Source organism: Melopsittacus undulatus, chromosome Z (assembly GCF_012275295.1).
Source record: "Melopsittacus undulatus isolate bMelUnd1 chromosome Z, bMelUnd1.mat.Z, whole genome shotgun sequence".
Classification (NCBI taxonomy): Eukaryota; Metazoa; Chordata; class Aves; order Psittaciformes; family Psittaculidae; genus Melopsittacus; species Melopsittacus undulatus.
The window spans coordinates 79,770,994-79,784,988 of NC_047557.1; the positions used below are offsets into that span (position 1 = coordinate 79,770,994).

The 13,995-nt window shown below is 43.0% G+C and overlaps 1 protein-coding gene across 1 annotated transcript in view; it reads left to right on the plus strand.

The window, feature by feature from the left end:
- Positions 1-13,995, plus strand: part of FAM81B (family with sequence similarity 81 member B) — a 43,190-nt gene that overhangs the window by 16,655 nt on the left and 12,540 nt on the right. The window contains exons 2-3 of the mRNA XM_034073102.1: positions 8,751-8,994; positions 12,541-12,659. Coding sequence (XP_033928993.1) covers positions 8,751-8,994; positions 12,541-12,659 — 363 coding nt within the window. The remainder of the gene's footprint in view (positions 1-8,750; positions 8,995-12,540; positions 12,660-13,995) is intronic.

The window sequence follows — 13,995 nt, forward strand, 5'->3', positions numbered from 1 at the left end:
TGTTGTGCAGATACAGAGGAATGTGTTATGGTTATTTACACAGATTTCTCACTAGCAATGTTAAGAAATCATTCCTGGTTTCCCAGCCTGCTGGGTCTAGTGATGTTCATGGAGGCATAGGAGAAAATGTTCAGGCTGACACAATGTCCTACCTTCATAAGTGCCTAAATGGCTGAAAGCCCACCTGAAACTGTTGAACCCATCACTTGAATTATAGAATCCCAGACTGGTTTGGGTTGGAAGAGACCTTAAAGCCCACCCAGTTCCAACCCCCTGCCACCTTCCACAAGACCAGGTTGCTCAAAGCTCCATCCAACCTGGCCTTGAACATTCCCAGGGATGGGGCAGCCACAGCTTCTCTGGGCAACCTGTGCCAGGATCTCTCCACCCTCACAGAGAAGAACTTCTGCCTAAGATCTCATCTTAAGCTCCCCTCTGTCAGGTTAAAGCCATTCCCCCTTATCCTGTCCCTACAGGTCCTTGTCCAAAGCCTATCTCCAGTTTTCCTGTAGCCCCTTTAGGCACTGGTAGCTGCTCTAAGGTCTCCTCTTAAGGAGCCTTCTCTTCTCCAGGCTGAAGAAGCCCAGCTCTCTCAGCCTGTCTCCAGAGCAGAGCTGCTCCAGCCCTTGCAGCATCTCCGTGTCCTCCTCTGGACTTGATCCAACAGCTCCACATCCCTCTTGTGTTGTTTCCCCAGATTTGGATGCAGGACCACAGGTGGAAGGGATGGGGAAGCCTTCTGCAATATGGGGCTAAAGGTGATCTTTGTGCCCCAGGCAGTGGTGGGCAGAGGTGCAGAGTAGCTGGTACTTTGTGTCTGTGGCACAGACATCTCCCTGTGCTCTGTGCATGTGAATGCCCACATCTAGACTCTAAATGCTTAAACGCACGGAATTTTTCCTTTGCTGAGCCTTTTAGGTAATCCTTATTTCCAGGCTTATTTTGAAAGGCTGTCAAAGGTCTGACGACTCCTCTGAGCACATCCCTGCCCATGGTAGGGAGGTTGGCACTAGATGGTCTTAAGGTCCTTTCCAACCCTAACTATTCTATGATTCTATGATCTGTGTCTGCTGAGAGTGCCCACAGTCAGAATAAAGAAGAGTCTGCCTCCACAGCATCTCTAGGGATGCTTCCCAAGAAGAGAGGAAGGCCCTGGAAGGTGGCGGCGGAGAGGACTGAAGACCTCTCTTTGCAAGTGTTTTTCATGCAGTGCTGAAGCTGTCATAGGCAGGTGATAGGGTGGTTCTTTGCAGACGTGATTAAGTGACACAGCAAATAAGACCCGCAGTTGGTTTTCTTAGATCAGATATGTTAAAACATTTGCAGACAGCATCCTGTTTAAGCTGAGGAACTGATATGTAGCCTCAGACTACCAAAGCCAGCTAATTAAGGTGCTTTCAAGTATTAATTATTCTTCTACTTTTGCATTTGCAAATAAGGACTGAAACTGGTCAAGGAAAAAGGAAAAATACTCACAATTACATAATTTTGTGCTAGCTGAATCCATGTTCTGCACAACACTGCAGGCTGATTTCTCTCAAAAGACTTTCTATTTTAAAATGTTCTGCATGCATTTGGTAGCTCTGCTTTTAGATGATCAGCATAAGTGCCACCAATTTGCTGTGGTGATAAAAATGTGAGGGAAATTATATCATTAGTGTTAAAATTTTAGGTGTGATGGCCAGGCAGTAAAATCTCAGGTTTCAGCTGCAGTTCTGAGATTTGATCCCAAGTCAAAAAGTAAGTTGAGATCAATCACTGAAGGTTATCTCCTGTCTTTAGGCACTGCAGGATGATTTAATGAAATTTGCTCTATGGGAAATTCAGCCAGATGGCTGCAGCAGCCCTCAGGGTTTTAAAACATAAAGAAATTGCAGTAAGCAAGCCACGGGAAAGACTTTGGCCACCCAAGCTGCTGCTGGAGTACACCTTTCAGTTTAATGTCAGAGCTTGCTGGTAGCTCTCCCAGTATGATCCGTTTTCCCAGAAAGTTCTTGCTGATTCTGGTTTCTCCTGCTGTTAAATGATCTGCTCAATGATACTTGGTCGCACTCACTATTTTCAACAACTCCAAACCCAGCTCTGCAAGGCATCCCAGGTTTTCTGTGTTTTACCCAGTATAGGAAAAGACAGCTCATATTTCAATACAAAATAAACCGATTTAAGTAAAAATTCAGGAGACAGATCTGGGCACAGAAGCTGGCTGAGGAAGCAGCTTGGTGAACTCCTTAGACTGTTGTCAGTGCTTAGAAACGTCCTGCTCAACAGATATTATCAAGGAACTGTTAACAAAGGCACCAGGATTGTTTAATTTATCACAGAAGCAATTAGGCAACACAGACAAATCATTATTGTGGATACACTGCAAAATATTTATTACTGGTTTTAGCAAGAAGCATGCCTGGAATTAAACTCAACAAATACTTGCTCATCTGCTTCTTGAGAAACAATATAGAAAACCAGATCAATGACCCCCAGATCTCCAGTCTCCTTACTCCAGGCTGACCAGAAGCCCCCAGGAGCATTGTGGTATGGGAGCGGGATGGAGTAGCTCAGACCTTTCCTCTTCTGCTGGTCCAACACATCTGTCAGCAGTACAGCTCTGTGAGATAAAAAGATACAAATAGCATCCAGATGTAGCACCAAAATTTCAGCTGCATTGTGCTGCATGTACTGTACTGCATGTCATGTTACTTTGCTGTATTTTTTATTTTAAGAGGAATTGTATGCATCTTTGTCATGTGTTGGTTATTTACAGGAGTGCCTATTGAACAGCTCTTCTGTTCCTATTTGGTAGTCTCTTTTCACGCAAGAGCATTCATAATGATTTATTTGACTAGCAATAGAAATGAGGTAAGTTTGCTGTAATACAAAAAATAAAAATAGGCTAATAATTAATGGATTTTTAATATATATAAAAATACTAAATACATTAAAAATTAGTGACTTTTTTCTTTTTTTCCTTCCCTTGGCTTGCTTGTAGATACAAGGGATGATAATTTTAAAAAAGGGCCTTACATTCATTGTTCTTGGACGTACCTCACTATTGGCATTTACATTTATCTAGATACCAAGATGGGTCACATAACAGATCGTTTTATTCAGCTGGTTGCTTTGAGAACAACATCAATAAATTCAGCTCATCATCTTACAGTATTCATTGTGAATCAAAATTCACAGTGGTACAGAGGTACAGAATTATTACTACTTCTATTTCCTAGCCAGTGATCAGACATCATACTGTCACAGCGACTTCTATCAGGAGTGTAGTTTTCACTGCATTGAGTACAAGGCTGTTTTGCAGTGATTCACAAGTTACAGTCCTTTCCAGGGTAACCTCTGTTATCACACCATGGTTATGAAATGTGATGCTCCATATAGAAGAGTGTTTGTGTCAGTGAGCCAATTTCTGTGGCATCTGCTCTTCAACAAGGAGGAAGACAGTAAGAGCTGAGTGGTTCACAGTGAAGTATTACAAGCCTTTGCAGTCTGGTAATGTGTTCTTAGCCTCCCCCTGAGCTCCATGTAGTGGTTTACATGGCAACAGCCATCCTGTGCTGCTGGGGTTCCTTCAAGCTGTAGAACTGGTTTTAGTCCCTGTGCTGCCTGCACTGCTGTTTCCAAATGTCCTGGTCCAGCCTGCCTCAGGCTCTGCTCTGTTCACTGCTGGAAAAGGTGGGAGCTATTTTTCTGGAATAAGATCTCCGTAACTTCTGTGAGCTGTGCCTCTGGCCAAGGATTGGTTTTCCATGCTGTGGGGAGAGCTGTGGAACATGCAAAGCTCCTGACTTCTCATCAGGGACTGACTCTTTGTCAGGGAATGTAGCGATAAGGCAAGTGGTAATGGGTTCAAATTTAACAGGGGAAGTTCAGGTTAGATATAAGGAAGAAATTCTTTACTGTAAGGGTGGTGAGGGACTGGAATGAGTTGCCCAGAGAAGTGGTAAATGCTCCATCCCTGGCAATGTTCAAGGCCAGGCTGGATAGAGCCTTGGGAAACATGGCCTAGTGTGAGGCCTCACTGCCAATGGCAGGGAGGTGGGACCTAGATGATCTTAAGGTCCTTTCCAACCTAAACCCTTCTATGATTCTATGAGTTTCCTGGCATGCTGCTTCCCAAGATAACTTGGAAGGCTTTATCCAGATCTGTGTATACATACCTCTTATGAAACCATTCTATGTGGCCAGATTTACTGTGTGTTTCAGACACTTCTTAAAACTGGTCATGGAATTTTTTAACACAGTTTCTGCACAGCAGATACAGTCCCTGGCTCTGAGGGAGAGTGGAAGTATTCTGCAGCTGAGTTATAATAAGGAAGAAAGAGGTGACTGTGACACTGCAGGAAGGGCAGAGTGACTTACATCAAAACTGCTCTACCGCCAGCAGGCGTGAATTTTGAGGACATGGAGTCACTGGCAAATTGCCTGGTACTGGCTATAGAAATTCTTCCTTGGATATGGATTTCCAAATGCCAAACAGAAATAAATTATTTACTCAATATATGAATTAACTCAGTCACGCAACAACTTGGGTTGCACAGGAGCTATTTTTCAGCTCAGAGGAACATCCCTACTTTCTCAGCCCTGTCCTTCCATCAGTGAGCATTGTGCAGGGCAGGACTCATTTCTGGCATTCACACTATGCAGGGGTGGTGGAGGTAACTGATCAGGGAGGGAGGGACATCTTGTTAAGAAAGTCCCTATGCTGGGAATGGCAGCAGTATCCTCGAAAAACGCACGAAAATATATCCCTTGTCTAGGTCTTAGATGTATTTTCTCTTATGCCCCTGTCAGCAGCTTAACCAGGGCAAGTCCAGACTCTCCATAAGTCATTTCCTTGCCTGCTCTCTGCTGAATAAGCAGAGAAATGAAGATGGATTTGCATCTACAAAGAAGAGTCAAGAAAAGTCTGTTAGAAAATGCTCATAGTCTGTCAGAACAATGAAGTTATATGCTAGGAGCCAAATGCCCCTCTTTTTTCTGACTAAAGCACTCTCAGTAGTGACAAAAATAAACAAAAAAATCCAGGAAATACAGCATTTGCTCCTTTTGAATCTTTTTCTTCCCCCCCCCCCCCCCCATCTGCAGTCTCCATTGCTGCTCATCTGCTTTTCGATGAAAGCAAAGTTGCTCTTTTTAATGACTTTTTAATACCTTTGGCATTTCAAACAGATCTGATGGAAAATTTAGTGCTCAAAGTTTTAAATTTCCAGCAAGTTTAGAGTGGTCAGAGGCCAGAGGTCCTGTAGAGCTGCAGAGAAGTGTCACTGCTGATCTTCAGTGTGAAGTGATGGCCATTTAATTTTATTTCATCTTATTTGATTGGTCTTGTGGCACACACAGAAATGCAAACACAGCTTGGAGCTACCCCAGGCATGCTGGCTCTGGGCTGGTGGAGTGGATTTGCAGACTGTGTTACTGGGGAGGAAGGAAGGGAAGGTCCCAGAAAGTGTGGGGAAACTAAAGGCATTCCAGGTGGAGGAATGGGAAGGTCATGGGAAACAGAGAAACTCTTATCTCTTCCCACCTCCCATCCAGCTCATCTCTGCTACCCTCAGCCTTCAGACCCAGACTGTAGATCTGATACAACTAATCCTGGTTCCCCACTTCATTTTCTTCCTTCAGTTGCTTGACATGCTGCTTTCTCTTGTACATCCCATGAGCACCTGAGCTCAAGATTTGGGATGTCTTCTGATACAGCTAGTTCCTCCTGACCCTTTAAACCTCAGTCTTGTGGGAGCAGCATATTCAGGGAGCTCTTATTCAATCACCTTCCCTAATTTTCTAGCAGTCTCTCTCTTTTCTATTAATACCTGGATACTCTAAGGACATTAATGTGTATCCTTCAGCACTTCCGTTGGAGAATAGAGCATCTCATCTATGTTGACCACAGGAGATGTCTCTGCCTGTAGAAAGCATCCTGACATGGAAGAAGCAACTGGCATAAAGTACTTTGTAGTATGCTAAGTCCTTGGAATCTGAAAACCTTCTTGGCTTCTCCACTCAATGGTTAATTATGACTGATATTAGTAATTGATGTGCTTAGAGCAGTTAGCCTCTGCACACACTCAGCATTTTGAAGGAGGTCATTAATAAATTTAAGTGGCTTGGACTTTCTAAATTCACGTTAGCTCTACTAAAGCCAAACAAAATAAAACCTAAAATTTTCATTAAATTTGAAGGCCAGCGAGACAGCAGAGGTTAATTCTGTAAATGAGGGATCTAAACCTTTGGGAAATCTTCCAGTGCAGACTGACAATCATCTAGTGAGTTTTATCACATGGATTATACTCATGAGCCATCAAACTGACACAAGGTGACAGCAGGTAGAGGGTTATGAGTCCCAGTGTTGTAATGAAGAGGAAGATTTGTATGGGAGTTGACAGGAGGTAGCCATCTCCTGTGCTTCCAGAAGTTCACACCTAGAGATTCACCCTAAGCTGATGACAGCTGGCTCAGAGTCTGGCTGCCTTTTGGAAGCTTCCAGGCCAGTGACAGGCATCCTGGAGGCTCCAGCCCTTCACAAGGGGCTTGAAACAGTCATTGTAACAACAGAACTTCTCATTAGCCTGATGAGTAACTACTGCTTTCCAGGGTTTTTTGTTTTGTTGGGTTTTTTTTAATTCATTGCCTCTTTAGCTCTCCTCCGTGTGCTATGTGGATACAAGAATGGGACTGGGTGGCTATGGGTGGAGAAAAGGAGAAGGAGAGAGGGATGGGAGAACAACACCCATTTCTGCTGGTCATAGGAATCACTGAACCAGCCTGGATATCAGTGAAGGGTCTGAGGGGAATTCCCTGAGACAACGCAGGAGAAAACTGGCTGCAAGGCAAGTGAAAATGCAGAGTCTAAGGGGAATAACACTTCAGAAATCAGACATTTAAGTTTGTTGCAACTCTTCAGGCTCAAATCAAGCTATCACTTTTGCACTGCTGTGCACCAATGGAGCCATGGTGCATGTGACTGTCTGCATGTGTATAGACAATGCAAAGTGGGAAGACTCATCCCTGACTTACTTAAGAGTGCCTTGAGTTAAGGTGTCCTATTTCACATGTACTATGGTCTGCAATCATGGTCATGGACAAGCCAGTCCAGACTGTATAACTTGAGCCTATGCCTTGAGACTGACTATAGAGCATAAGCTTTACAAAAGTGGACTCCACTGGACTTACATCCTCATACAACCATTTCCTCTAATCTTCTTTTTTTTGTTGGTTTTTGTTGGGGTTTTTTTTGTTTATTCTTTTTTTTTAGTTGGTTTGCAAGAACAAGATGCTTTTGAAAACTGAAGGGGCAAAAAAATCCTGGAGGGGAAAAAGAAAATATTGTGGACACACTTCATTTTCAGTCAGTGACTTGTGGTGTCACAAGCAGAAGAGAGCTCACACAGCCTCAGCTGGTCATTTTGATACTTAAAGTTTTTACCAAAAAAAAAATTGAAGATGTGTATTCAAATCCTGTCAGTACTTCATGGCTGCCAAAGGTTACTTTTATTTTAAAACTTTAATTGCGCAGACAAATGTAATGTGGCTCTTGGTACACAGAGACATAAGACAGCTGCAGAACAGCATCGCAGCCCTTATGGCTGTAAATTTGTTGCACACTTCAGTCGTTAAACTGTCATCTTTATGTTTTATGTATTGATTGGACAGGGTAGCTGAATTCTCTTTGCTTTTCTTGTTTAAAAATTATTTTTACATCAGGACTTTTATTTTTAGCAGTCTAAAAACAAATCAAAAGAAAATGTGTATGACTTCTTTCCCAAATGACTGAATATTTTTCTTCATCATTAAGCTACAGTGTTTGGCTAAACTTCCTGATGAAAGAATATACCACATAGGATTGAGAGTATAAAAATACGCTGTTCAGACTAAACTAAAACATAAAACAAGCTTTGTTTTCTGTATAACATGCAAGACCAAAGTTCTGCAGTAACCAAATCTCAGTCTTTTTACAAAAAAAGTAAACAGTTACTCTAGCTTCCCTCAAACTCCATATTGTGCCTGTCTAAATTGAGCTTTATTTTGTACCTGCCAGTTTCAGAGCCTTGAAACTTCCTACCTCTCTTCTGTACTTATAAGCAGTTTCAGTGAATGCATTTGAGCTCCTGGATCAGCACCCTGGGTTTCAGCAGGCAGATGAAGAGGGGGCAGCTGTAAGAAAACAGGATTTCAGACTTCTTTTCAGAGAGTAGGTATAAATAATACAAAGGAAAACCAAAGACAAGTGTAGCTGTACTTCCCATGAGCTCTCCTTCTGCCTGCTCTCAGCTGTGATGTCTTCCTGGAGATGGTCTGCATGAGCATAACCGTATCCACTGGGATATTTTGGAAGGTGGTCACTGGGTGTGTTTGTATTTGCTTTTTTTTTAAATGACATAGGAAGATCTTAAAATGAAGACTGCAGTGATGACATCCTATGGAAGTACCTCAAAGCCTTTGAAAATAACCTCTGGTCCTTAAGCTGTATGGGTTTTGCACAATATCTGCAAAAATGGCATTTCATCTCCAAAGCCATTAATGGGGGCAATGACCAAATGTTAACCCTTTGTGGAGAGGTTCTTATGGCTTGTGGCATTGCAGGAAGGCCTAAGTAATGCACAGAAACATCAAAGCCCCTGATACAAGAGACAATCTGGACAGACAGGGCTGTCCACTGCTCTTACTGTGGACAGGAGATAGCCAACAGTCCCACCCCTTGGTTTTGCTTGCCATAAATGGTGTGACACTGGGGTTTTTGATGTTCACAGGAGAGGCACTTCCCCTCCTCCTTGTCCCAGAGACAGGGCTCTCCTGCTGGAGCAGCGGTTATCCAGCCAGGAAAGAACCACGGCTTTCCTCCTCCATCAGGCTTTCCAAATCAAAGATGACATCATCATTTACCTCCAGGGAAGCAAAGGTTATCAGCATGGAGAGACTGCTGTCCAGCATCTGCTGGAAAACCACATCCAGACCATTACAAGCATTGTTAAAAAGCTCAGCCAGGACATTGAGGTAACACATGCTGAGGAGCATTTCCCTCCTTTAGTGGTGCAGCTCTAGCTTGTGGTCCGTTCAGCACTAATATTGGCTTCAGGAGCAGAAAAGTACTCAACATGACTGCTGTGGTTTAGTTAAATTCTGAGTTTTATTGTATAGGGTGACTTGCAGTTACCTGTGAAAACAGAGGTGACAAGGGGAAGTAAAGTAAAAACATGTAACATCAATAATCAAATTTGAGTTTACTTAGTTTTTTCTGTTGAAGATGTTCTGCTACTTTGTGTAAACTTCTTCATCAAACATAATCAAATATTGCTGAAACTTTTCACAAAGATCAGTGCAGACTGGAATGAATGTTCAGGTTAACATTATATTTAAACTGACTGATGGATCTGTGCTGGAAGTGCATGGGATGCCCTTTTTCTGGTTGAAGACCTCCGAATATTTGCCATTGCTTATTAAATTTTTATGTGAAATTTACTAAAACCTTTACAGGGCAAAGATGCAAAATACAAAAATGTCATGAAATAGACTTCTCCAGAGATTTGTTTTGTCCTTTGTAGTGTTAACTGTCTTAAAAATATCACTAAAAATCACAATACATTCTGGTTTTCATGTGCTTGGAGAAATATTTGACCTTCTGTACATCTTCAGAAGTATGCAATCATGGCTCACCTAAAGTTAATCTCAATTTAAACAAGGGTCTATGTACATTTCATACTGATTTTATTTTCAATATTTTGACACTATGGAGATAAACAATGCTATAAAACTGCTTACTTGTTTTAGACCATCCAGTTCCTCTAAGTCTATCCAGACCAAGTATGTACAGGACTGTTTTGCTAGAAAAATACCTAAAATGCTATCTAAACCTAATCTTTTCTCTTAGTTGTAAATTACTTTTCTCTGAGCCATAATCTCAGGTGTGTGCTTGCTTTGTAGATTTCAATTGTGAAGATTCAGTTAGGGTAGAGCACTGGCAGCACAGAAAACAGCACAGTGAGACGTTCCAATCAAAGCTGCTACAGAATTACTGGGGGTTTGAAGAATTGCTCTTGGCATTCAGGAAATGAGAGTGGCTCAGCAATGTCGGTTTCTCAAGCACTTAAAAAATGAACGATCCGCCAGGAAATGTGACTCACTTGTACTCCAGATCTTCCCCAAAGCAGAAATATCCCTCAAAAAAGCTGTCTCGGGGAAGATGCTGGCATGCCATTGCCACCCAGAATGAAGCTGAGCCTGAGTTAAACACAGCCCTTTGCTAGAGCCAGAAAATTATGTCTCCTGCTGCTGCTGCATCAGGGGTGTCAACACAATTAGTGCCAGGTGGTAAATGACCTGACCCTTGACAAAGACATCCTTCATGGTCCCAAGAGAGAGCTGCAAATTGCAAGAGAAAAGCATCAATAATAAATACCAGAGGCAGAGGGAGGTGTTCTTGGCATCACCTCTGATAACAACTGTACAGGATGGGCAGAGAATGGGTTGAGAGGAGTCCTGAGGAAAAGGTCTTGGGGGTGCTGGTGAATGAGAAGCTCCCCATGACCCAACTTCAGCGTGCACTTGAGCCCAGAAACACCCATGTGCTGGGCTGCATCCAGCAACAACACAAGAGGGACAGGGACCTATTGGAGCAAGTCCAGAGGAGGCTGTGTGGACACGCTGCGAGGGCTGGAGCAGCTCTGCTCTGGAGACAGGCTGAGAGAGCTGGGCTGGTTCAGCCTGGAGAAGAGAAGGCTCCTTAAGGGGAGACCTTAGAGCAGTTTCCAGTGCCTGAAGGGGCTAAAAGAAAGCTGGAGATGGGCTTTGGACAAGGACCTATAGGGACAGGATAAGAGAGAATGGCTTTAACCTGACAGAGGGGAGATTTAGATTTGATAATAGGCAGAAGTTCTTCCCTGTGAGGGTGGTGAGGCCCTGGAACAGGTTGCCCAGAGAAGCTGTGGCTGCCCCATCCCTGGGAATGTTCAAGGCCAGGTTGGATGGAGCTTTGAGCAACCTGGTCTTGTGGAAGTGGTACCTGACTATGGCAGGGGTTTGAACTGGATGACATTTAAGTTCCCTTCCAACCCAAACCAGTCTGGGATTCTGTGATAAAATAACCACACCTGAGCACACAGACTCAGGGGTGACCATCAGTCACAAGCGCCAAGCTGTGCACATGGCTGTCTTTTGCCCAGGTGTGGTGAACTTGGGGGTGGGAGCCCAGGAAACTTGCTGGAGAAGGAGAAAATTGATCTCCCACTATAGACAGGGGGCTGCTGCTTTCTGTCCTCATTACTGAGTGTCTCGTGCTGATTTTGCCAGTGAGGAGGTGATGGTCCTATTTTGTGCCTCTGTCTTCATGGACTTGCAGCATCAGACTTGCACCGCCAAATACACTGAGAAAAACACTGGGGTACTGCAGTCCATTCAGCTTTTTGAGAACATTATTTTCTGATGCAGAACAAAAATAGGAATGTATGGAATACTCAGTATTTCAGTTATTCATACTTTGTATGTGGAGGGAAGGAGGGGAGGCCAGGATTATTCAGGAATAACTCAATAAATGACAGATTTGAGTTGCATTTTACTTCAGAGTAACTACAACTCTGTCCACTTACCCATGCCTAATTTTGATCAGTTCTGTAGGATCTCCCTTTGCTGTCTCCAGCAAAGAGACTTCCATCAGGAGCGTAGTGCTGCATGGGACTCAGTGCTATGAATATGTCCATGTGCCACCACAACTGCTCTGCTTGCAGCCACCGAGGAAACATTAGCCCTGGCTCTGTTTGCAGGAGCATGTTCAGACACATAAACTCGGGGCATTGTCACAACCCTGCTGACACCCGGCAGGACTGTCCTGTGTCCTCTGACACCTCCAGCAGTGGGATGAGCTGGGCAAAACCAATTGCAACAACTATCCAGAAATTTAAGCATATACAGTTGAGATTTCCCCTGATTTTTTTCCTTTTCTTTTTTTTTTTTTAATTCACTCAGTTGGGAGCATTTTAAATAAAAAGCCAATAAAAGAGACTTCTTTTTTGTGTATATAGGATATTTGCATGAAAAAGGGTAAGAACTGTGCTTTGACCACTGATGTGCTCTGTAGTGCTGAATTACAGTGAAATATCACCCCAAGGGCTTTCCTTTCAACCTGAAAAATAAAATCAGGAGATCATTCTCCTGATCCACATGCCTGTAAAAGGTTACAGGGCATAAGGGATTCCTAATATTAATGCTTGTGACGCATTCAGATATCACCAGGATGAGCCACTTCAAAGGAGTCTGATCTTTAGATCAGACTTTTAATATTGTGCAATATATGAGGTATCAGGCTCCATGCTGAACAATAAGGGTAAAAGAAGACATTTAATAGCTGTGTATACTGACCCACATCCTTATTCAGAGTCAGGTGAGTATATCCATTATGTGCTTTAACAGCAGGACCTGCTGATATAAATGGTGCTTTGAACCTTGTTTTTAAATGAAAGAAGAACCAAAAAAACCCAAACAAAAGCAACAAACCAACAAAGCCAAAAGCAGAAAGCCAAAAGTGCATTAATGGAATTGAATTCACAGGTTTTGGAGTGGCAAATCAGAACAAGGGATGGTGCTGCAGCAGAAACTAATTTTGTAGTTCAAACTCTGGACCATAAATACAGCCAGTGTCTTGGGGACCTGCGTGGAAGAGTGGCAAGGTATGGAATGCATCATGGCCCTGGTTTTCATCTCCACTAGTAGACTTGTGCAGAGTAGATTCAGAGTGGGCATAAATGTACTTCACACTCATTTTATATCTCCATTTTAGTGCCAGATCTGTGCTTTCATGCCCTCTCTGTTAGAAACATTACAAAACCAGGAAAAAATAACTATATTTTCTTGTCTCATTCTTCATCACATGCTTAACATTTTGGGGATTTTTTTTCTTCTTCAGTCTGGCTAGACTTCAGCTGAAGTGGTTATTACCTCCTACTTAAACTCTCCTGTTGTTTCAATAAAATTTCCTATCTTGGAAAGCAGGCCTTGTTGAGCAAACCTGATTTATCCTTCTGGTGGGATTTTAAGTTTTCGTTGGTACAAGTAGTTGCACGTATGTATCATAGAATCATAGAATAGTTAGGGACCTTAAGGTCATCTAGTTCCAACCCCCCTGCCATGGTCAGGGACACCTCCTACTAAACCATGTCACCCAAGGTCCTGTTCAACCTGGCCTTGAACACCACCAGGGATGGAGCATTCACAACTTCCCTGGGTAATCCATTCCAGTGACTCACCACCTTCACAGTAAAGAATTTCTTCCTTACATGCAATCTAAACTTCCCCTGCTTAAGTTTAAACCCATTATCCCTTGTCCTGTTGCTACAGTTGCTGATGAAGAGTCCTTCCCTAGCATCCTTAGAGGCCCCTTTTGGATACTGGAAGGCTGCCATGAGATCTCCACACAGCCTTCTCTTTTCCAGGCTGAACAGTCCCAACTTCCTCAGCCTGTCTTCATACAGAAGGTGCTGCAGTCCCCGATCATCCTTGTGGTCCTCCTCTGGACTTGTAGGTGGACTTCCATGTGGCATTCTGTAACACATGATATTACGATCAAAAGAAAGACAAACTGAAATTCTGCTATATAATATCAAGAGAACACATGAATTAAGAACTGTCTGAACTAATATATGGGGAAAAGTAACCATTAAGGAAGAAAATTCCTTGAACTGGTGTATTTCTAATCTTTTCTTCAGAGGCCAGTCATATGCTCGTTGTATAAAACACTGCTACCGACATTTGTGAATAACACAAAACTGGTCAAGTGAGGACAAGATGGTAACAGAGACTAAACAGGAATGCTGGTAATGTGGCCTGACTGAGGAAAAAATGTACTCTATAAACCCAACAAGAAACTGTTTCACGACTGAGTGCCCCTTAAAAGGTTTGGGGAATGGATCAGACAAAGAACGTGAGCTCCTACAATAGTGTGGCACCAGAAATGCCAGGAATATGGTCTTGGATGAGAGAAGCAGAGAACCAGTAAACAGGGAGGTT